Raw genomic sequence first — 24148 nt, 5'->3', positions numbered from 1 at the left:
TTTTTATTAAAAATCACTCTGCAGGGAGAGAGACAGTTAAATGTTCACCAAGCACCAAGTGAACGCTGTCTTCCTCCTGGCATCTCGCCCAAGGAGAAGGCATAATTCAAGGTGTTTTACTTCTTGGGTCAAGTGATGTGCCATGAATTGCTGAAGACGAATGAAACCTTTTAGCAAAACCTAAAAAATGATACAAGATATATAGCAGTCTCTACCGGTGAGGGCTGACAATTCTTCTGACTTGCCCTTTTAAGTGATTGCCCTTGCTCAAAGTCTAGTTTCCAGAAGACTCAAACAAAAAAGGATTTTCTGTTTGACTAATAGACCTTATCCTCTGTAGTCACCCACAGCCTCTGATTAGCTGGTGGCCCTTTTTTTGATTCAAATGAGTTATAGAAATAGCACATACGTTAGGGAGCAACATTTGCTAAAGGTTGGTCTAACATCTTTGAATTCACGGGGAGTGGGGATGGTGGTAGAATGGGGAGAGGCACTTAAAGTGGCATAAAAAATAAGCCCTGGCCGGGGAGATAAGGGTCTTTGCATTGTCACTGACTCCCTGCAGACTTCTGGGCAAGCTACCGAACCTCTGGGCCTCAGTTTCCTCATCTGTAACATGGCAAAGCTGGAGTCACTAAGGTCCCTCCCAACTCGAGCATTGATCGTTCTGTAGGAGGAGCAGTGAGGGGCTGAGCAGAGAGGCCAGCAGGCTGCTGGGCGTCCCTGTGATTCACAGGGTAAGGAGCAGGCAGTCTGGGACTATATTCTCAATGCTACTGAGGGCTCAGATTATAAAGAATGATGCAATGCTTGTAACAGACATATTCCCTAAAGTTATAAATCTCTTTCGGGGGGTTGAGACGGTGAAGAGAGAGAAATTGAGTCATATTATGACCATGAGGGCTGACTCCTATAAGTACGTCTTTGGTGGGTTCTTTTACGAAGCTGGGAAAATGGCTGTAAAGGGAATAATTACTTCTAATTTATGTATTTCATAAGTCAGGAGTTATATGAGTTTTGTTTTCTCAGAATGATATACAGCTGTATTTTTCCAAATCAGGGCAATAGTTTTATTGTTACCTTTTATCAGGCCCTGCAATAAAAGCTAATTTTCCATCCTAGTTGCCTTACTACGGTATCAAAATTCTGCAGTTCTTGGTTTTAAACACTATGAGGAACATTTTCAAGAGCCATGTTTTCCACTACTATAATGTTCTTCTGATAACTAGCATCTACCCAAGAGCAAAGAGCAGACATATCTTACATTAGCCCCAGGCCTTGCTAGAAATTTTTAATGACTACACTGAAAATGTAGGCTCAAAGCCTGCCTGGAATTGGACCAGTGAGGCGAAAATCTGCACTTTCAAAGTCAGAGTTCCATTTGGAATATCGAGGTTGGGTTTTCTCCCTCATGTAATACAGGAACCGATTTAAAATTTTGTGTCAAATGTCCTTACCATGTCTCAGAAAAGCATCTCACCACCTCACCCCCAAATCTCACAGCTGCTCGAGTGACATACCTCCACATAGCACCTTTCTTCTCACAGTGAGGTTGACCTGCCCGTTCCGGGCCGCGTGGTGCATAAGGTCGATGACATAGCGGTGGGTCTTGCCAGCGACTGGGATCCCGTCCACGTAGACGAGCTCATCTCCTGGGTGTAGGCGGCCGTCTCTGTCGGCAGAGCCCATGGCAATGACGGCTCCAATCAGAATCTGGAGAAGCAATGAGAAGGAAAGGACGTTTATGTTTCAGACGTTTTTCTTTATATATCTGTGTGTACTTTGGTGGACGATTTCATTCCCACATTCTCTCCCTTGCCCCAAACTTGAGCATGTACTTGAAAAATGAGAAATGAGAGTCTGATGGCATGGCCTTCCAACTTGTCCAGGTTGCTAACTCTTTCTAGAGAAGTAAATCTTTTGAACTCGCTGCTGATGGCCATGAAGTTTGGGGGACACTTGCTACTGGCTCGTAAGTTATCTCCCTTAAGGAAAATTCTAACACCAAATAATCTGATACTATTGGCCACCATGCATGAGCTCTGAGTTGAAACAAGTCGAGGCTTGAATCCTGGCTCTGCTTCTTATTTCTGTGGCCTTGGGCAAAGCTTCTTAGCCTCTGGGAGTAGGTTTTCTCACCTGTAAAATGGGGAAATAAAGTAAAAGGACTACTTTATGGAGTTGTTGGAACGACTGAATGACATGATGCATGTGAGGTGTTTAACCTTGCTTGTGGCTCATAGCGAATGCTCAAAAATGTCAGGCGAAGCTGGCTGCTGTACAGTATTAAACTCTGCTCCAGGTTCAAAGTTTTTTTTTTTTGCTTTGCTTTGAAAGACTGGAGGTAAGGAGAAAGAAAAACAAAGCAAAGTAAAACTCAGACTTGACTTTTCTGGCCAGCTGACTTAAAAAATCTCAGTCAAACCTCCAGATGGTTGCCCCGTTCCTTTGACTACTTCCTTCGAGCCCAGCCCTGGCACAGAGGATGCTCTCAGTCCTGCCTGTCTCCTGAAGTGCTACGGCTGCTTAGGTGGCCACCAGACTGGAAAACAAGGAGGTACACACCTGGGAAATGCGTGTCTTGTAATTCCCCAAACCAGGGACGGTCGTGAAAGGCCTAACATAAGGTTCCCCACTTCCCATTAGAAACACTCAAATTAGATTCCATTAGCAAGGCTTCTTTTTCTTTTTCAGAGGAAAGACAACGGTACAAAATATTTTAGTTTTGCTTTTTAACCTACAAACAATTTTTCCGACTCCTGGTCAACAGACACCTCTAGTCTTTCGCCAGTGGCTGAGTCGCACAGCATCTGAAGGTGGTGGCTACCATTAGTCTGATAATATTACAGAGGCTACGTGCTAGATTTTATTTTAAGTCTTTATAAAATGATCCCCTGCTCACAGATTGATTTCTTCCAGGCACAACAATTTCTTCCAAACTCCAGATCTGTGGATTCCAGCTAATCAGCAGGGCTGCTCTGTCGTGACCTGTGGGCTTGCATGTCTTCTAAGTTTGGTGGCAGAACGACTGTTTCCTACTGGGTCACACTGCTCGGTGCGGCCTGTCAGCATGGCGGCCAGATCTGAATGCCCAGGACTTCTCAAGTGTAAGCAAAATTATAGTCTGAAGAGTTATCTTTTTCCCTGAGGACTTCATAGCCTTGGTCCATGCATAGCTCTCATTATCCCACCACCACAGCTGCTTTTCTCCTATTTCTGGGAGGTGGGGTGGGGTGAGGTGGGGAGTAGATTTGTCTCCACTTCGAATACTAGTGCTCTGAGGAGCGATTCCTCATTGCTGGCACGGGAAAGGCCTCACATTTCCCGCCTTGGGTTGGCTGTACAGCACGGCTCCTTCCTGCGACCCTCTGAGCCTGCTGCTATAGTCCAGCAGTCGGCATGCTTCGGACATTCTCCATTTTCCCTTACTGTCATGCCAACCTGAATTTATGAGTTTCCTTCTGAAGATGTTCCAATCCATTCTTCAAAAAACTCAACCCGCCAAGGGGCCCTTCAAAGATTTGGTAAGTGCTTTGTGGAAAAGCCAGTCAAATGTTTATGTTTCTCCACTGCCCCATGAAAAGCTTCGTTTAGCTGGGTGAGCCCAAAGGAAATGCTTCAACCTTTAGATTTCCTGTACGCTTTAGTGGGAGGGTTTATAGCTGGCTAGCGAAAAAGATGGCTGGTGAACTTCTTGGCTGCTTAGTTATCAGATTTAAGCTATAGTTCTGATTCTAACTGATGAAAGTGAACCAAAAACTAGGCTACAACTGAGTGAACCACGAGTGCAACTGGGCCCTCTACAAAAATCGTACAAACAAAACGTCACGCTGGAAAATTCCTGTTCCTCTCTTGCTATAGGACAACAGCAAAGATATACAAATAATCTCGAAGTTATCTTCTGTGCTACCAGTTTAGTTAGTATCATCCGTGCAGGAAAATCCCAGTAAAACGTCTGATTTCTGCTGGACTGCTGTGACGTGAGGTCCTCTCCTTACTAACTCATTTATCCAGCAAATATTCCTGGAGCCCAGGAACACTCCAGGATGCTAGGAACTCATCAGTGAATAATAAAAAATCTCTGCTCTATAGAGTCTCCATTCTAGTGGTCAGCCAACAATAAATGTGTAAATTATGTTGGTTGCTAGCAAGTATGTACTATGGAAAAAATAGAGCAAGGTGGAGTAACGGGTGGGTGTCAGTCATGTGGCCGAGGTGGTGTCAGGGCTGGTGAGAGTGACCTCATGGAGAAGTTGACATTTGATCAAAGAGTGAGGTTCACTGGACACATGTTTTTTTAAACCTGAAGGTTTAATCTTCAAACTTTAGTTTGTTCTATCAACTCACATATTATTTCTAAATAAACAGTATTTTCAGTATAATACTTCAATATAATTTATTATATAGTGGTATGTAATGATTATGTGTATATATATTTTTATATAAATGCAGTATACAATCCATCTCTACCTTGTTTCAAAAAAGAGGTTGCCATAGCTATTCAACAGGCTCGAACGGAACTGAGAGTGGTACACTGGGGCAGGCATTAGAGCTGTTGGTCCGCTAGCGATGTCTATTCGGTCCTTTTGCTCCATCCACAGGAGCTGCTGCCTTGGCTGGGAAGAGGCTGACCACACCCACTGTCACTGTTTCTGCTCTCAAGCTGCTGTTGCTCCCTTAGCCTTTGGCCATTATGCCTTCTATTTCACTGCTCACACAGAGCTAGCTCTACATGTCTCTCTATTCAGGAAAAAATCCACAACTTTTTTTCCCTTAATTCGAATATGCTTTGTACACTCAACACATCCTATTACTTTATCTCCTGTCTGCCACCATAACCGCAGGGACCAGCTAATCTCTGATTCCTTGTTGCACTGGAACTCATACGGCTTCCCAATGTATACACATTCTCAGGTGCACTTAAGTTCTTGGGAACCTGCCTCAGGATATCTCATCATTTAAGTCAGTAGTTCTCAAACTTTAGGGTGCACATGAATTGCCCAGTGAGCTCATTAGAACAGAGCTCTGGACCTGCCCCTGAGTACCCGATTCTGCAGCCCTGGGGTGGAGCCTGAGATTCTGCATGTTTACCGAGCTCCCAGGAGACGTTGGATGCTTCTGGTCTCTAGATCTATCACCCTTTGGGTAGCAAGGTTCCCAGTATTCCCACTTGATCCAAAGGCCACAGGGTCTGTGGTCTTTCTGGTCATGTTCCAAGTCTGCTGGCCGGAGCTCCCTGCCCCATCGCGGGGGTCACTTTCCAGTTCCACTGAGGCCTCTGCCCTGAGTGCATGGTCTGGGCTCCCTGTGCCCATCAGACTGCATTTTCCTACCAGTCTTGCCAACCCTTGGGTAGTCTGGCCAGCGAGCATTCCCAGCCATCAGTGGCCTTGCCTCACTCATCACCTCTCTCTGACCTCAATGGATCCTTCAGCCTCTGCGGACCTTTCATTCGGCTCATCAGTTTTCTCATTGCCCTCAGAATTCTTCATCCTGCCTCTCTTGCTTTGGCCCTGAAGGGAGAGCTTTGTGGCAAAACAGAGGGAGAAATATTGCCCTCCCACCCTATGAACAACTGACCCATGGCCTTATTTTTCTCATTGCCTTCTCTAAAAAGCAAAAGAATCTAAACAACTCCACAGCTCCACTTCATCTTACAGGCTGTGAGAGCACGGAGCACAACAGAGGACATGAAGTGAAATAACGGCAATTCACATTCAAGTAGCTGATATCACAGTAAGCGAGGGGGAAAAACTAACACAAAAAAGAAAACAAAGGGCCGGCCCAGTGGTGTAGTGGTTAGGTTCATGCATTCTGCTTCAGCAGCCTGGGGTTCACAGGTTCGAATCCTGGGCATGGACCTACACACTGCTCATGAAGCCATGCTGTGGCAAGCATCCCACATATAAAATAGAGGAAGATGGGCACAGATGTTAGCTCAGGGCCAATCTTCCTCACCAAAAAAATAAAATAAAACAAAAACAAACAAAACCAAAACCACTTCGGAAGCCTTTTTAACTCCTTTAATGTTCCCCTGTGCTACCTAATGTTAGTCTAACCCCAGAAATCTGATCTGCAGTAACTACAGCCCGGAGCCACTTGACAATGCGGCAAGCTGATTTCAGACTCCTGCCTTCTGAAACTTGCCCTGCACTCCCATGCCAAGGAGTATGTCTGTCACTACCTCTCTCTCTTAGAACAATTCTTCTCTGCACAGGCCTTTTCCCACTGCATTGTTTTCAAATCTTTCCATCTTGATGCCTTTCCATGTCTTTTCAGCTCACAGCTGGATATCCCATTTTAGTTCCTTTCTGGCAATTTTTCATTTCTTTCTATTTCTATTGTTATTTGACTGTGAAAAGTATTTTCTCTTGTAGGAAAAATGTCTGTATGCTTTGTTTGAGCGGGAGGCCTGCTGTTCATCATTTCAAAAAGCAGTGTTGTCGTCTTTCATGTGCACCCCGAGAGGTCAATAGCATTTCGTATAGATGGAGGCAGAAACCCGTCTGGTAATCTACGAGACCTCCTGTGGTTGGGGACCACGTCACCTCACGCGCTTCTCCCTTTGCAGCACATGAGCAATTAAGTGAGGCTAGTGCATTTTGTCTGTACGTTATCTCTGGACTCACAACAGAGGAAAACAGGAAGGACAGGCTGATGGGAGATCTTTAAAGCAGAGTCTCTCTTCCTGACATAGACTTCCTGAGGTGGAACATTCTGGTCTTCAAGACTCACTATTTTCTGGCTTTGCTTGCTTCCGGGAGATTTAGGCATCTGCTTTATGGCTTGAATGTCAAAACAGTAACTTGCAGCATGAGTGTGTCTTAAATCATTCAAATGAAGGCATGAACCAGAATAAATTTAAATAAACACAATGAGATAACCCCAGCAATCCACGTAATCTGAGGAGACTTATCATAAATCCTTGATGCCTGCCCACTGGAGGGGAGAAAGGAGTCAGGAATGCAAAGCCAACATTCAGAAAGGCTGGGAAGCCAGGAATCTGGGCCCCATCCAGGCAGAAAGCTGTCCTGAGGCTGCGTGGTGACCGTGGCTGCATTCACACACTCGAGCTTCCTTTTGAGCAACACGTGTTCCCTGTGGGTCACATTCTATTGCTTCTGTGCCAGGCAGGGTTCATCCCGACCTCTCCCTTCTTGTGCCATCTGAGACTGTGTTGTCCCTGTGACTCTGGCATGCAACCCCTTCTACCTCTGGGGAAGGGGAAACAGGGGAAGATGATATTTCCCAAGTAGGGGGCTGGTTAATCCCCAAAGCAGACAAAGCATGAGCCTAGGGAGAGTCCAACAAAGTAAGAACTTTATATTTCAGAGATGGCATTGAAGTAAACATCACAGGAAGAATTGGAACTTTGCTGTTTTCACTCACATTTATTTTATAGTTTAATCTTTTGTTCGTATTTGTATAGAGAAGGGACCTGATAATATTTTCAGGGCTTAGGGCCTATACAAACCATGATCTGGCCCTGGTTGGAGGTTCCTTTTGCATAAAATATTTATCTTTCCCATCTCTTTCAATCTAATCCCCTGGGATGGGAGCCTCAGAGACGGTAGACAAAATAAGTAACACAGGCATTAGGGAGCTTGCGGGGCTGTGGCCATGCTCAGCCCAAAAGGGACCACTGCTTAGCTCCAGCCAGCGGTCATCGTGGAGAAAGGCAGGCTCGATGTTGCTGCTTGTATTTTTCAAGAGAAGATAGAAATCTTAACTTTTAAAAATGTGAAATTAGTTGGTGTGCAGGAATTTAAACATATTGGAGGAGCTAACAAAACATGTTGTAGGGCTGCCGGGACCCCATCGCTGCTTCTAGGATGGGGCCATTTCAACTCTGCAGAGCCTGTAGGATATAGAGGCCTCAACATATGTAAACCCCAAGTCATTACTTGTTCTCAGAAGCTCAGGTGACAGTTTTGTTTTGATGAAGAGGACTTTATCCATTTAGCAAATATTTATTGTGCCAGGCTCTATGCTAGGCTTGGAAGACATACACACCATCAGAACACGGTCCTTGCCTTCAAGGAGCTCACAGACTGGTCAGGGAAAAGAAGCATGTCAGTCAGTGCATTCTGGGACAAACAGGGACCTCATCTTTCTGCAGGAGATCACTTAAGTTGCTAAGTTTGGGGCATTATGTTAGTGTGCGTGCAGTGGGTTCTATATGAATTTACCCTTAAATGCCCTACGAAAGTCTCAGTGCCCAGTATCCCACAAAATGCTATAAAGATCATCTTAAAGTGCTATTTTATTTTAGACATGGTTTTGTTTTGTCTCCTTCATTTGGTGTCTTTGAAGCATACGGCTGTGTAATAAAGAGTCTGGCCTCAGCCCAAAGAGAGTCTGGCCTTTCCTGAAAGGTGACCTCCAGACCCTTGGCACAGGAGTGTCCTTGTTGTCCATGGTGAGCCCCTTGGACCATACCTGAGCATTTATGCCAGTGAAGAGACTCATGGTGGGCACTTGATAGTTCATGCTACGGAGATGACGCAGGGTGGAGCCAGCCACACCAACAGTCTTAGGGTGGGGGCTGACCACGCCAGAATGATGGGGCAAGTAATTAGAGGGTTGGGCCTTTGAGCCACGTGGTAGTAGCCTGACCTCTGGGAGGGAAAGGGGGCTGGAGATTGAGTTCAACCACTTGGGCAATGATTCCATCAATCATGCCCGCATGATGAAACCCCAATAAAAACTGTGGACACCAAAACTTGGATGAGCATCGCTGGTTGCCAAAGCTCTGTGCATCATGGGTAATACATCTCTGAGGACAATGGAAGCTTCACATTTAGAACCCTTCTAGCCTTTGTCCCATGTGCCTCTTCTTTCGGCTGGTTCTAATTTGTACCCTTTCACTTTCACTATAATAAAACTGTAATCACGAGCAGAGCACTTCCTGAGTTCTATGAGTTGTTCTAGTGAATTATCGAACCCGAGGGAGTCTGTGGGGACCCCCAGATTTGCATCTGGTGTCTGAAGCGAGGGCAGTCTTACAGAGATTCTTCCCTCAGACTTGGCAGTTTGGAGGACTCAGACCTTCACCTGGAGTTTGTCTAACTCTGGGTAATGGCACACTTCTCATTTACGGGGCACTAAAGGAGAATAAAAAGGGAAAGACGAGGTCCCAGCTTAGAAAGAGTTTAAAATTCCACCAATCAAGATAACTAGACAAACGTATGAACAATTTAGAGAGCAATCCTGAAGGAGGCTAAGTCAGATAAACACACTCAAGAGGCCAGGAGGTTAAATATTTACATGTGTGAAGGGGCCTGATACTATTTTTGATTCTCTCTACACAAAGCAAGATGAGTTATAGAGATGAGTGAGGCTAGAGAGCTGACTAGGTGACTGAGGATCCCTGGAAAACTCAGAATCAGGGGACAGAGAGAAGGGAACAACTCTGTGAAGGGGAGCAAAAATGCCACTGAGGTTTTTCTTCCCCCGCTGACATCAGAGCTTTAATTTAAGTCTGAAGTTACTGGAGCCCTGTATTTCACCTCAGCACCCTTTCCTCCCAAAGCACTAGTGGGAAAATCCAGACAGTTCTCCTTGGCAAATCGCTTTCACGTCTTCTCTGGCTGCTGGGGACTTAGTGACATTCTGATTGAACTTTGCCTAATTTTGTCCCCAGGAATTAGGAAATAAGTCTTTTTTTCCCGGAGTGCCCTCATCCTTGGAGTCCAAGCTCAGCCTCTTGGAGTTTTCTGTAGTAAGAGACCCCTTTATTCATCCAGTCCAACTTATCTTGTAGGGTAGAGGATGCTTCTCATTGACCTCTCCTGGGAAGGAGCTTACTGTCTACTAAGACAATCTCCTTCACTTTGAGACAGTTTCAATTCTTATAGATTCCTTTCGTTTGTTAGATTAACTTTTTTCTCCTGAAGATTTCTGCCCATCAGTGGTTCTAGTTTTATTTTCTGGAACAATCTACCAACAAGAGAGATGAAGATGGTAAACACTTATTCAACACCTAATGCGATCCAGGCACAATATCGAGAACTTTACATACGTTATCTTCTTTAATTCTTAAAGCAACTCTGTGAGACAGTACTACTGTTATCCTCATCTTGTAGAGGAGGGAACTGAGGCTTCGAGCTTAAGTCCCTTGCTTGAGCTAGAATAGGGTACAGGCTCCTGAGCTGGGATGGGGTGTCACTTACTCAACCCTTTCATGGACCTGACTTAGTCCCATTGAGTACCATTTAAGATATCTTTTACAATGAGTGTTTTATGGCCAATATTTTAATATACGCTCATAAACCTAGCTTTGCTGTGTTTTCTGTATTTTGCTGAATACAGTTATTTTATGCTTTCACTTTGATGTACAATAATCAAGATATCTCCAGAGCCCTTCCTGAATTCTCAATATTGTGCCAACTGAAGTCGACATTGTGGACTTCTCATGGTAACCCCTTAATTCAAATCTGGGTGCGATTCTGCAGCACTGAGCTTCATTTCACTTCTGTTTATCCCTGTGTTTTCTCTCCCCTGTAGTTTTGATCGAAAATATAGATAATTCTGCTGTTCCAAGTCACCTCTTCACATGTATCTTCTGTCATGCTGTGTGTTTACCTGTGTGCTGCTGCCCAGAGAGATCAGGGTCCAATGCAGTTAATTGAAATATTCAAGAAGAATCCAACTCATTCTACGAAAGAGTAATCCCCCCCTCAATGTAATGTGCATTGATTTATGATGATATATTGGCATGGAAACACTGGCACGTTTTGAGAACTTAAATTGCAAGAAGAAAACAAACCTCAAACTTTTTAATGTGAGTCCTGAAAGATTTCCCTTTGGATGTCACCCTGAATGATATTTCGCCCGATGCGTACACACACAACAGAGCACAAAGTGTGGCAATAAAGAGGATTCCACTTACAGGCTGCCCAGGCTCGTCGCCCCCGAGGATTCTGAAGCCAAATCCAGACTCCATCCTGCGAAGGTGAACATCCAGCTCCTTGTAATCTGGACCTGGCATAAGGGAGATCCCATTGAGTAATGAGTCCTGCCTTCTGCCCACCCCCTTAGGAACTGAACACACCGACGATAAATTAATTTTGTGGATGTGATTAATGAGAGTGCTGTTAGAGTCGGTGGAGAGCACAGAGGATAAAAACACATGGTAACAAAAAAGTAGGTATTCCACAACGAGGTGGTCTCAGGATTAAGAGTGACCAACCAAGGGCACGGCTAGGGTATCACCATCGGCAGAAGGACTATACGAATTTTCTGAGTGGAAAAAAAAAATTGATGCCTCTATAATTCTTTATTTTTCTTAGAGCATTCAGATTGCCCTCAAGAAGACTGGCTGTCACTTTGAGGATGTTTTGTCTGACTAGAACGATTGTTTCAGAAGTATGAGAGAACAGATCGTAACGTCCTGGAACCACTTGGTAAAGTACCGCCTAGTAACTTAATAATATCTGTTTATTCCTGGACGCATCCAATTTAGTGTGTGTGTGTGTGTTTGTGTGTGTGTGCGGTGGGGGGCAGATATAAATGTATGGATAACAGAAGTTGTCTCTTTTAAAATTGTAAAAATTAGAAAATGCAAAATTTAAACTTTTCTCTATTGGGTTTTAAGTGAAGTTTTTATTTTCCGACAAATTCTTGTAGGTTTTTCATAATTTAGGGGTAGAATTTTGCCTGGGTCCAAGTGAACTCTTACCCCCAAATATTTTAAAAAGTGGAAGCCACTAGTAGACTATAATTGACCTCACTAGCATATTCCAAAGAAACTAGAAGAGGGATATTTTCCTGCAGTCAGCTCAAAGAACAGAAATGCACTTAAAAATAAGCTGGGAAACTCTCTTGAATGTCATCTTTTTAAACCCTAGAACAAATAAACTAAAACTATAAGAAATCTTTGGACTTTTTAAGGAGAATATGATTTACACTTACCCCTACCCTGGCCCTCTGAACCTTCCTCAGTGCTAAACGCCTCAATCGTCACTGAGTTGTGCCTACCTTCATGGCCACTGTTAGGACGTCCATGGACGATCAGCAATTTGGGGAGTACTTATTAATGCCATCATTTGCTTAAGAAGTATTTAGTGGTCTCCGGGCCTTAATGGTTTAAAGGTATAAGAATTGGTAGAAGCAAGTATTAAGTTGAATTCTCCTTGCTTAAACTGGATGATTTTGGGAATCGGGATGAGATTTCAGAGGACAATCCTCATGGGACAGGAAGCTATGTATGAGCTACTTGGACACAGAGTAGCAGTCATAACTGAGAGATAGACTCAATGAATGACGGTCAGGAGAACCTTTTCCTGACGCTGTAGCAAGTGGGGCTGCTGAAGTGACACAGTAAACAAAGCACAATGATACTGGTCTTGCCTTGGTGCCCTCCAACCTGGGCTGTGCATTCCCAGTGATACATGAAAGGCAAGCCGTTCACTTCTGAAATGTAGGCATAAGCTGATTGCGTGTCTAGTGCTCTCAAAAAGAAGCTGAATCGGGCACATAATCATGTATACGTACATGTATATATTGTGCATGACTCCGTGAACATTCACGTCCTTTTGTGACCAGATCCACATATAACCGAAATCTTTTCCATTGACTAACATAAGACTCAAAGAAGACTAACCAATTGGATCTCCATGCGTTAGTCATCCTTTATGAATTGTGTAATCATTCATATTTTAAAGATGTGAGAACTTAGAAGAATTCAATTCCTATTAAATAGAGTCGGGTGGTAAAAGGAAAAGGAACACTTTGTCCTACACTCTAGGAGTCACAACTGACTTGTGAACTCAGTTGATTCTGGGGTCTACAGCATCATATATGAAATCACACATTGGGGCGTGTACTAAGCCTTTGGGACTCACTCTAGAGGCAAGCGGAGCAGGCCTACAAAATCATAGCAGACACCTGTACTTCTCCCGAGGGAGGCAGAAAGGCATGGGGAGATGACAGATAATGCCAACCACCATTCAAACCTCTACAAGTTGGTTATGATATGACTGCTCACAGCAATCTCTTCTCTAGGTTACTTGAAGCTTAGAGGACTCCAGACCATATACACATAAAATGATACAAAGAGAGCATGATATATTTTTGACCCCAAATGATAGATTTAGCGTATGCTTGACCAGAACTTTCCATCTACTCTTGTAAACATTCTCACTTTGCTTTGCTGCTGGGTATGGTAACTGGGAAACTGTTCCTCCAATGGCTTTAGTGCCAGTGTTGCCTGGGGAACGCTAAAAGGAGTCTACTCTGTGATCCATTTTATTTGGGAAACTGGAAAGCTTTTGCTTAAAGAATGACTCAGGACTCCTTTTTTTTTAAGTAGAAAAATATAGATTTTAGCTAGTTAATTTTATTTAACTCTGAAGAACAGCTATAAGGGCATGTGTCCTCCTCTCCTGTTCTTCACACGCATTTGGTGACATTCCCATCTCCTGACTAGTGCTCTGACCACTCTGGCTTCAAATATAGGCTGATAGGTGCCAGCCACGTCACCTTCAGCCTCCATTCCTTCAGACAGAGAAGGCCAGCTTCATGGCACTTGAGCAAGTAGAGAGAGGCAGAGAGAGACTCATTAGAGAAGTGTGCCAGCAGACGTGATTTATTTTTTATTTCTTTGTTAATTTTGAACACAGACTCAGAGGCTGCAGGGTATGGAAACTTTAGAGAAATAGTCAACTGGAAAAAAAGTTTAAATGATAGATTGTGCCTTAAGGCAATAGTACTTTTTTTTTTAATGGGAAAATAAGAGCTTTTAGAAAGATAATTTTTCTTTGGTTTCTTTCCCCCTATTTGGGTCTGGCTTTAGAAAATAACTAAAATTATATGCAGAAAGCTAGGAGACATTCCTCTTTCTCCTTCCTGCTTTGTTAGCTTTCTTGAAAGATTGTGATGTTACTGATACTTTCCTTTAGTTGCTCTTCTGGCCTGATGACATGTTTAAAATTACTGTATCATGCTTTATCACTTCCCCTGCTAATGCAAGAACTTAAAGCAAAGAAATTCAAGGGCTAACTCTTCACGCCATGTGACAGAATTTAACAAGCACCATCCCTCTCTCCTGTTGGTTTGCAAACCAAGTGCCTGGAAGGTTTTTAGATGAAGGGGACAGGTGGACACCTAGTGGGACCTGAGTGACTTTGGATGTCACTCAACCATGTTCCCACCAACATCCTTTTTTCTCTTTTGCTTTCCTGTTTTTTCTCTTTCTGTGCTCTTTTTCACCTTATTTTTCCTCAGGCTTTTGGCAGAAGTCTCAGACATTGCTTGGTGCAACTCAAGACGAGGCAGTGGTTGTGAAGAAATGGACTAAGGAGAGCCAGAACACTCTTTGGACATTGGTCTTCAATGGCCAGTCATGGCCAGCGTTGATTCTTCCTTGGAAGGTGAGTCTTAGGATCCCTCAGGCATTACGAAATAAACTCTCTTGAGATACTCATTCCAGATGCGACTTTACACTACCCCTGTGGCAAGCTACTAGAACAGAATTTATAGTCCCTATTTATCCTGACCTCCCACTAATATTGAAAAAGCTAACGTGTTTACAAGTAGCAAATGATGGCCACATCCAGGTATCAGGACGGCCTCTGTCATAATAGAGAAAAGAGGAATTTCAAAAGCTGATTCTTATTTTGCACTAAGGCACCAGGAAGGCTTCCCCTGCTTCACGTACCATTGGTCTAGCTTTTGAAAGACATGGCTTTGTACACAGTTTTAGGCAAAAAGAAGGGTGACTGAACACAACCGATTAATTTTATGAATGGATTCAAGCTTCAAAAATGCAAAGAACGGCATTTTTATGGATTAATTTGGCACATGGGATGCTGCTGTAAACACGTCAATTAAATTTTGGTACTTGAATCCCCTTTCATGTTTTAATTAAAACGTAAGTACCATGGGCTTATTATCACAGTTTGGCACAGAGAACGAATTCATTCAAATTCTCCTGCTGGAAAGGGCATTAATGTTTTGGCTTTTCCTTGTAAAAAGATCTAGGAAAGACAGTACGAGGAAGGAATCAGGAGTCAAGGTGGTTACGAAATATGTCCTTGGCTTCTGGATTTCCAATGCACTCCAGATACAGAATGAGTTAAATAGGAATGAAATAGTTTCTGTTGCTTGAGTCTAACATCGCCAGGTGAGTAGCTAATATATTTTTGCCTTAAAAGACTCCCTTCTCTTTACTCTTTTCCTTTATTCCTTTGGTAATGTGAATGTGGCCAGCCGCATTTCAGCTGCGGTTGAAGCCATCTCCCACACTCTATTTGGTTCTCACCCTCAGCCTTCAAACAAACTCAGGCTTGCCCATCCTAAATACTCCCTTGCTCTTCCTGTTTCTTTCTTTCTTAGAACAGCAGTCTCCAGTGGGGCTTTAGCCCCCTCATCTTCACTCTCTCACCTCTGACTTACTCCTGTCTGTCTAGTTTCTCCTCTCTTGGCCTTACTGAACTGCTCTCTTTAAGGTCATTGATGGCATCCTAATGACCAAATCAAATGGCCATTTTCTTATTCCTTATTTTGCTTGATTTCTATGCCTCATTTGATACTGCTGATGTACCCTTTATGACCCCTGATTTCCTTCGTTTCTAAACACGGAAAAGTCTCCTTCCGGAAGTCATTTCTACTCTTGGTTTCTGTGACACTCCACGCCCTGGCTCTCTCGTCTTTGGGAGGAGTTGTCCATTCAAAGGTCCTGACTATGGATTCATTGTTTCTCACTAACATTCTGCCTTGATGATGGCAAAATTATCTTTGTCTATCTATAGCATTCCATTATGCACAGGCTGTAGGAGTTTCTAAATAAATGTTTCTTGAATTTAATTGTTTTAAGATGCTCATCAATTTAGTAGACCTGAGAAACCACAGTATTATTCTACTATGCAGATATCACTTAGCTTCTCAATTACATTATTTAGAACTTCCTACTATCAATTTTGCCTTTGTACCTAAGCATCTTATGCAGCTAAAGTTAGTAAAATACCTTATAATTATGATAAATATATATGAGTCAAAAATCATGACACATAATTTGATAAAGGATATTTTATAAATGTGAGAAGTAGTATGGGAGATCTACTTATTTTGAGGGCAGTCATGATTTTCCAGAATATTTTGATAACTTGTACGGACATTTAACAAAATATTTGGATTGGTTCCTGTTCTGAAAATCTGGATTGCATAGTAGCATAATATACTCAAACTACATAACGTTTCCTTTTTAAGTAACATATATTTTTTGAAATATAAAAACATCATTTTGCATATATATCAAGGTAATCTAAACTATTAGGTGGTTCTTCTTTTGTTTTTAAATAAAGTCCATTCAAAAGCTGAAATTTCTACAAAATGTGCTTGCTGTGGCTAGTAAGCTGAGATTTAGAATCTCTAATTAAATTCTGCTTTCATTTTGTAGCTGTAATTACTAGGTCTCATTTTCCCCCTGGGCATAAGAAATTCTTAAAAATTACAAGGATTTTACAGTCAATGTATAAGAATAACTATGCTTTCAGATTTTTCAGACTAAGCTAAACAAATACTTCAGACATTATTCGAGAACAAAATGCCAAGCAATATCTTCCATATTTCCTACATATCCAAAAAAATGACATGGAAACTTACAGAATGAAATGATCTCAAGCACATAGATTCTCCAAGGGGTGTTAGAACATGCTGAGATGGATAATGAGCTGTCATCATGGAAACACTCTAGAGATGTGTGCTGTGAGCCCAAAGACCTGAAACAGTACTATTATTAAGAAACACTCTTTTCTGCAATTCTTTCAGCATTCTGGCTTTCAGTCTAATCAGCTGTTCAGAGCACTTCCTAAGAGTAAAAAAAATCTGAATCTTCCTTTTCCTCCTTCATTTCCAATATTAACCTTCAATATTTTAGCCTAAACCAAAATTGGTAAGTATTTCCAGAATGGTTAGGTCAAAACAACTTTTCCCTTTAATTAAATGATTATTACTAAAAGCTCTTAAACTTGAAACCATGATATCCTACTCTAACTTAAAATACTATTGAAATGTAGCATTTTGTAAATAGTATGGTTTAAAAAAATTAAATTGATACAAGTATTTGATGTGAAAATAATTTCGTTCCATATCAGCAAAATTTTTAATAAGTTCTTTGGAAATGTCTAGATTACAAATCTCTTGAGATACTCTATCTTCTAACTTCTATTTATCTGGTTCAGCCCGTCCAATATAAATAAAATGTAAGCTACATAAGGAATTTAAAATTTTTAGTAGCCACATTTTTAAAAGCAAAAAGAAACAGGTATAATATTAATAATATATTTTTTAACCTAATGTAGCCAAAATATTATTTAAGCATTAATCAATATAAGAAATAATTAATGAGACGTTATATGTTTCTTTTGTACTAAGTCTTTGAAATCTGGTGTGGATTTTGCACACATCTTACAGGACATCCAAATTCAGAGCAGCCATGTTTCAAGTGCAAAATAACCTCAAGTGGCCAGAAGCTACTGTACTGGACAGCATGGGTCTACTCAGTCTGGTGGCTTTCTTTGGCACCTGGTTTTTAACCTAGGCTTTTGCTAAAGCATTTTATGAAAGAAATGAATGAATATGACCGTTTTCCTTGTCTCCTTCCTTGGCAGCCCTTTAGGCCCACCTTGGTAAGACTTGCTCTCTACCTTCAATGCGTGCTTCTGTGGGTGAATAAAATTAGCACGGTGATTATATGCTAATAAACTGATACTACTCAGAAGAATGATTTGTTACACAAAATGAAAGACGTTTCATTCACAGGACTGTGAGTACTGAAGAATACTTGCCAGAGGAATCCATTCGAAAACTGGTCCTTGGTGGCACTTGTTCTGGATGGGAAAATGGGGAATTAAAATTGAAATTCATTTATGGCACTTTAAAATTCATCTTCACTTTCTTTTTGCTGCTATTATAACTCACCCCCAATCTTGTGCTCGTATTTAATGATTTTGCTTTTCCTCTAAAAATCCATGGAAGTCAGGGGACAGGTTTACCCTGTTTGATGTATGTGAACATGTCTGTATGTGTATTTTTCACATGCATGTGAAATAGAAAAATCTAAATCTTTTTAGATCAGAATGGAAAAAAGATCACGATTTCCAAAATATTAAGCCTTGATTTTCATTATAAAAATGCTTATTTGAAAGTTAAATTAATCCAGAACCCGAAATGTATACACAGTAAATGAAGGTCTTTTTAGATTATGTTATGATATTGTATTATCAAGGATTAAAACAAAAAGCGGAAAGTTCAATCAACGGTTGTGTTGATTTATGTATAACAGTCCAAATATTTTGATACTTACAATTATTTGGATAGTTGAAGTTACATACAAGTAGTTGAGTTAAACTGTTTTATTTTCAAAATACAGATCCTTCATGAGAATTATGTCGTAATCTATGCCATGCATAACATAAAAATTCATGGACAAGTGTATAAAATACTACATTTATACTATAATATCTACTCTATGAAGCACTATGAAAAAAAATGAGTATTTTATCATTAAATTTAAAAAAACAAGACCAAATTCTGATTGCTTTCTTATTGAGCTTTGTTTGTTTCAAATGGGAGTTCCACACTTTTCAGCAATGAAAATGAACCAGAAGCCTCCTGAGGGCAATGGTGGGGTGTAGCATCGCCAGGCTCTTGGGATTGACTGCTGTACCCTGCCAGCTCACTTCACTCATCACGTGCAGGATGCTCATTCCTGCCAGGCAGTCTGTGTTTTCACAGTAAAGGCAAATCAGCTTTCTAGCAGAACTGTTATTTTTTAAAAAACCTCCATGTTTAGTGTGATTGCTGAGGTTAAGGAATTGCGAAATATCCTTTCATCAAAAAGATTGAGCTGTATCAGGGACAGAGGGCTGCTACCTTCAAAACACTTCGATTAGTTGTAAAACTGACATTTTATATTATCATAATCTCACTGGGACCTACTTGCCATCCAGCAATTACATTCAGTTCACTGCAGCCCTGATGGTCTCCTGTTTATTCATAAAAGTACTTTGGGTTACACTGTCAATTTGTGCCACCAACCAAATGCTTTGACACATTAAATAACTTTTCAATCGAAGGCTGATTTTAGAGTTTATTTCTCACATTTTCTCCCCTGCCTGATTCCAGGAGCATTAAGTTTTAAGCTACTGAATTAAATAAATTTATAAGCTATCAGATTTGATCTAATTTCTAAAATATATGGGAAAAATGTGTCCCCAACTTAACTCTTATTTCACTATCTTTATTACTTAGCTCATATCATGGTAACTTCCTTTATTTAAAAGGATCTTGTTAGAAATCTAAATATGACCATAGTTATTTACAAAGCTCCCTGAAAATACTATTTTTCAAATTAGATTTCCAAATTAAAACCTACGTATTAAAAATGGCAAACACAACTGGATTGACTGATTTTCTTTATCAATATATTATAACTGCAAAGTGATGCACAAATATATTAGAATCTGCAGCTGAAAGGCGAATTTTTTTAAGAGATCAAATCATAGCATAAATTAATCTAAGGAAAGCAATAACGGTTTGCCCATGGGAAAAAGTTACAGAAAATTAACCTTCATAGTACAGTCGAAGACATTTAAGATGATAGTGTTATTAAATCTTTTTCTAGTCTTTTATGATTCTAATGCTAAAGTCCCTGGTAAAAGTATCTTAACATTTACATATCATCTTATTTTAATTTTTCACTAAAATAAGATAGTGCTCCGGAGAGCATTTGTGGGTGGTACTTTAAGGCCACTGGACACCAGCAATGTCCAAGCAAGTGAGGTCAGGGCTTGATGGAGCAGCGGGCCGCCGTGTGGATGCTCTCCAGGAAGGCAAGGTGGCCTTTCAGACTCACTTAATAGATGCCTGCAGCCATGGCATCCGTGAATTTCTCAAACCTTTTTAAACCTATTGATACTTCCAGCTTGACTGTGTGAGGAGTTTAATCACGTGGGCCAAGGAGACTGGAGATAGGAAGGCTCAAGCAGAAGCCCCGGAGGGCACAGGATTGGGGCTGTGTTCTGAGCACCATGGGTCTTCTATATCAACCTGGTGTGATGTGGCTCCCATCATCCTTATAGCCTCAAGTGCTGTGCGCAGAGGGTGGGTAATATCTTTATACTACCCCATATTTCTAAGAGGCTCTGCTGTTAGGATGGGGGACAGCCCAAACTACAACCCTTGTTCACTAATAACAAGGCAAGAGCAGCAGAAAAACCGATAGTTTAGAAATACAATGACCCATTTGTGATCAGCCACGAATTCTATGCGCATTACCATACTGAACAATGAAAGAATTCCACGACCAACGACGAACAAGAAAAGAGCAGGATAAAGACCATAGATGTGAAAAACACAACTGTCTGCTTTTGATTGGCTACAAATTATAATTTCATTTCAGGTATAGTACTAAAAACGCTTTGCTCCTCCATTATGCTCTTGACTCGCCAGTGGTTACTTTTGATGGCTACCTTTGGTGAGACACTTTGCTTACTATGGGTTAATGCTTCTTAATTTCTGGAAAGAAATATTGATCGTGTGAGCTCTTTTTGAGGAATTTCTGTTCTAAAGAGGTTATACCATAAGGCACACCACACCAGACGGATCCCTGACACTTTTATGATCCTACATTTGAATGATGGCTTACTGCAAAGGAGTATGGACATGTTGTACCTCATAAATTGTTTATTTATAATAACCAAGGTTCAATGTGAAGAGAAAAAAGTTTGGACAACTTCAGTCATAATTCAACTTGGGTTCACATCAAGGGACAGAATCATGAGGGAAGAGTTTTGGGGAACAAGGATTTTTCTCCTCTGTCTATTTCTGTTGTCAGCCTGCTTGTCTGCTCCATTTCTGAGGCTGCGGTAGGGAGTAAGCCCGAGAAATGGTCCCACGAGCTAAGGATGATAAAACAAACCTTTAGAATAAGTCTGGCTTAAAGAAAAGGGAAGCAACAGACCAGGGCCCTCATTCCCAAGTCACTAAGTTCATTCTCATGATCGAAACTTTATTTTGTGAGATTCCAAAATGAGCCTTAATCATTTTTCTTTGGGAGCAGTTTATGTTGTTTTGCTTGGCGTTAAAAAAAAAAGAGGCACGATAGCGATTCTTCTGCAGTTATGTTAGTATAGTTCTTCCTAGGGGCAGGAAGGCAGAAGAAATTAACTCCCTTTTGGTCCTGTGATTATTGCAGCGTTGAATTTGGTTTATTCTCTGCGATAAGAACGAGACTCAATGGCATAGTACCCACATAAGTGAAGTCTTGCTACCTATGTTTTCTACTTAGTTTGCCATGCTCTAGATTTGTACATATGTACAATTTTCTGGGTATGGAGAGAGTTCACTGGGAGTTTGGCTACCAAGACAAGCCACCATGTAAGTCTTTACCTCAAATTAGGGGAAAAAACATGTATGGGCAAAAATTCAGTCGGCCAAATAAATTAACTTGAAAGACATTATTTATCTGAGTAGGTATTTAAATTTTTATTCATGGCCTGTGCATTTAGATATATGCTTTTCTTGGACACTAATGATGTCTATTTCTTTAATTGCTTATGTCATAAAGGGAAACCATATAATTTATTATTCAAATGAGGACAATCTGGCGAGTAAAAGGGAAGCTATTAATATTATGCCAGGACAGCACAGAGCAGGACTGTCCCAGGCAAATGGCACGTGTAGTCACCTTCGGCAGTCTCATGGGGGTGGGGAGGCTATCATATCAGAAATACATGGTTGAAGAAACCATGCGATCACGTGGAGGAAGAGATGGGAGGTGGAAAGCAGTGAGGGCCTTTAGAAATAGTGTTTTTCAAGGTTAGAAACGGTGTACATAGTCCAACATTCAGAATGTTAGGGTACAAACCGAGACAGTTCAAGCCCTTCCTCTTGTGATTGCAAAGAAAACAAAATCCTTCTTTCATGAGACTCGTGGGAAAAGGACAGAGAAGGGAGAAGCAAAAAACAGCATGGCCTATCCTATTATGAAAATGTGAGTGTTTTCCTTTGCTTTCAGTTTTAAAGAATGCAAGTAATGGAGACAGCAAGAAGTTAGTTATTGACTGAGGCCATTAGGCAAAGAGAAAAGTGATGTTTATCTAAAAGTCGGGGGTAGAGATGGAGGTGGGGAGATTTTTGCTCTTTTCTGGGAATTGCTGGTAATGACAGAGGGTCAATACCTAAATAATTAACATGAAAATCCAGAAACCCATTGGTCAAAACTTCTTTTTGGGATTTTTTTTAGGCATAGTTCTTTTATGTATATAAGCTCTAAGCTTACGTGGAATTAAGTTAGAAAAAAATCTAGTTTTGCACAGAGTTCTCCAACAATGACTAATGAGATTTTTGATAATTAACAGATATTTAGGGCCGGCCCATGGCTGAGTGGTTAAGTTTGTGCGCTCTGCTTCGGTGGCCTGGGGTTTTGCCGGTTCAGATCCCGGGTGCGGACATGGTACCGCTCATCAAGCCATGCTTGGGAGGCATCCCACATGCTACAACTAGAAGGACCCACAGCTAAAATGTGCAACTATGTACTGGGGGGATTTGAGGAGAAAAAGCAGAAAAAAAAAGATAGTTAACACATGACATTCTCCTGATTAAACATCAATTTTGCACATGGAATGAGAAACTATTGGTCAAATTGTCTGTTCCTTCTCTCTTTCTTCAGTCCCATCTCATCACAAGATCTCATGGGGATGGGATATGTTTCTAGTTTTCCTCTCGTAAGCATGTACCTGTCATGTTCTGTTTCATGCAGCTCTAGGATCCTACGGTTGTCTCTGTTTGTTTAAAATCACTGCATTTTTTTTTTGAGGAATACATCTTTATTAAGATGTCCTGTGCATGCACATTAAAATGTCAGCATAATCTAATTATGAGCCAAATGAGGCACAGTAGCATTTACATCATTTGATAAATTTCCGTCATTTGCAGGAGACTGGTGACTTGCATCCAAATACTTCTTGACAGCCTTGATGTAAGAGACCTTCTGAGGCTCTGTACAGCAGAAGCCTGTGGGTGGAGGGACATCCTTTCATTGGGTTCCTGCAGCCCAGTTTTGAACGTGGATGCAGAACCTCCCGTTAGCTTTAGACCTGTTGTCAGGAAGGACACTGTGAGACACCCGTAGGCCAAGGAAAATGTCAAAGGGCTGCGTTTAGAGAGCTTTGGGGAGGATTTCCTTTCATACTTCCCCTGGTCCTCCTGATTTTTCTCTCAGGAAAAAGTTGCGGGACTCAAGAATAAAGAGAGCCAAATCTTAACATTACGCATGTGATGTAAAGGAATAAGAATAGGAGTGGTTCACGATCAGAATCTTGAATATGGGTCTTGTGTTTGGATGCATACATTTCATGACCATTAAAAAAAAATAACCTATTTGAAGATGATGAGAAATAGACTGAGCTTTCTCCTCATTCATTAAAACTTTTTTGGGTATTGTTCTCGAAATTTATGAGAGAATGAAACATTTCCATACTTGGAAACAGGAAAAAGTCTAGAGGGCTGTTTTGTTCTTTCTAGACACTCGCGTGTCCACAAGCAGAGGGCACCGACCAGCTCTCCAGAGACCAGGCAGAGCGGCACCTGGCTTTCTTTGGGTCTCCCTCACCTTGAGGGTAGAGGTCTTACCTTGATGGGATTTCTGCATTTCATTCACACTCCATTTAGTGTTATGAAATAACATGGTAGAAAAGAAAAGGATGGGAAAGGAAATGAGCTTGCCCTCTTTGGCTTCCTAGGAGTGGTGACCCTGAAAACATGACCGTGACCCTAGAAACATTGGAGTGAGCTGAGGAGAACAAGAAGTGGGGACGCGATGAGAGAGGCACGGGAGGAGGAGGATGTGGGCACTGATGCGGGCGAGGCGGCCAGGCAGGGAGTCAGGATGTTTGTTGTCCCTTTGGCTGCGGAGGCAAAGGGGACAAAGGGCTCCCAGAGGAAGACTGAGAAAGCCATGGAGGGGAGGTGCGGTGGACTGGTTTGCTCGGTTTGTGCCAGGTGAGCAGCGGAAAAGCAATGCACAGAAACAGCGCTGCAGGGGCTGGAGAGAGAAATGAGAATTCTTTGAGGGTTGAAAAGAAGGTCACGCACATTTCCTGCTCAGAAACGGAGGGCACGACTCTACCAGACACCATAAACA

The 24148-nt window shown here is 41.6% G+C and overlaps 1 protein-coding gene across 18 annotated transcripts in view; it reads right to left on the bottom strand.

The window, feature by feature from the left end:
* MAGI2 (membrane associated guanylate kinase, WW and PDZ domain containing 2) overlaps positions 1-24148 on the bottom strand; it is a 1255661-nt gene that overhangs the window by 144549 nt on the left and 1086964 nt on the right. For 10 of the 18 annotated variants that reach the window (XM_070617000.1, XM_070616985.1, XM_070616986.1 and 7 more), the window contains 3 exons: positions 17790-17831; positions 10892-10983; positions 1521-1713 (listed from right to left, as the gene is read on the bottom strand). In XM_070617000.1, the coding sequence (XP_070473101.1) occupies positions 1521-1713; positions 10892-10983; positions 17790-17831 (327 nt within the window). The remainder of the gene's footprint in view (positions 1-1520; positions 1714-10891; positions 10984-17789; positions 17832-24148) is intronic. The other 8 variants (XM_070617003.1, XM_070616987.1, XM_070616988.1 and 5 more) reach the window with 1 other exon arrangement.

The sequence above is a fragment of the Equus przewalskii genome, chromosome 4, assembly GCF_037783145.1.
Source record: "Equus przewalskii isolate Varuska chromosome 4, EquPr2, whole genome shotgun sequence".
Lineage (NCBI taxonomy): Eukaryota > Metazoa > Chordata > Mammalia > Perissodactyla > Equidae > Equus > Equus przewalskii.
Note: the sequence above shows the minus strand (reverse complement) of the source record. Positions and strands in the feature narration are given on the sequence as shown.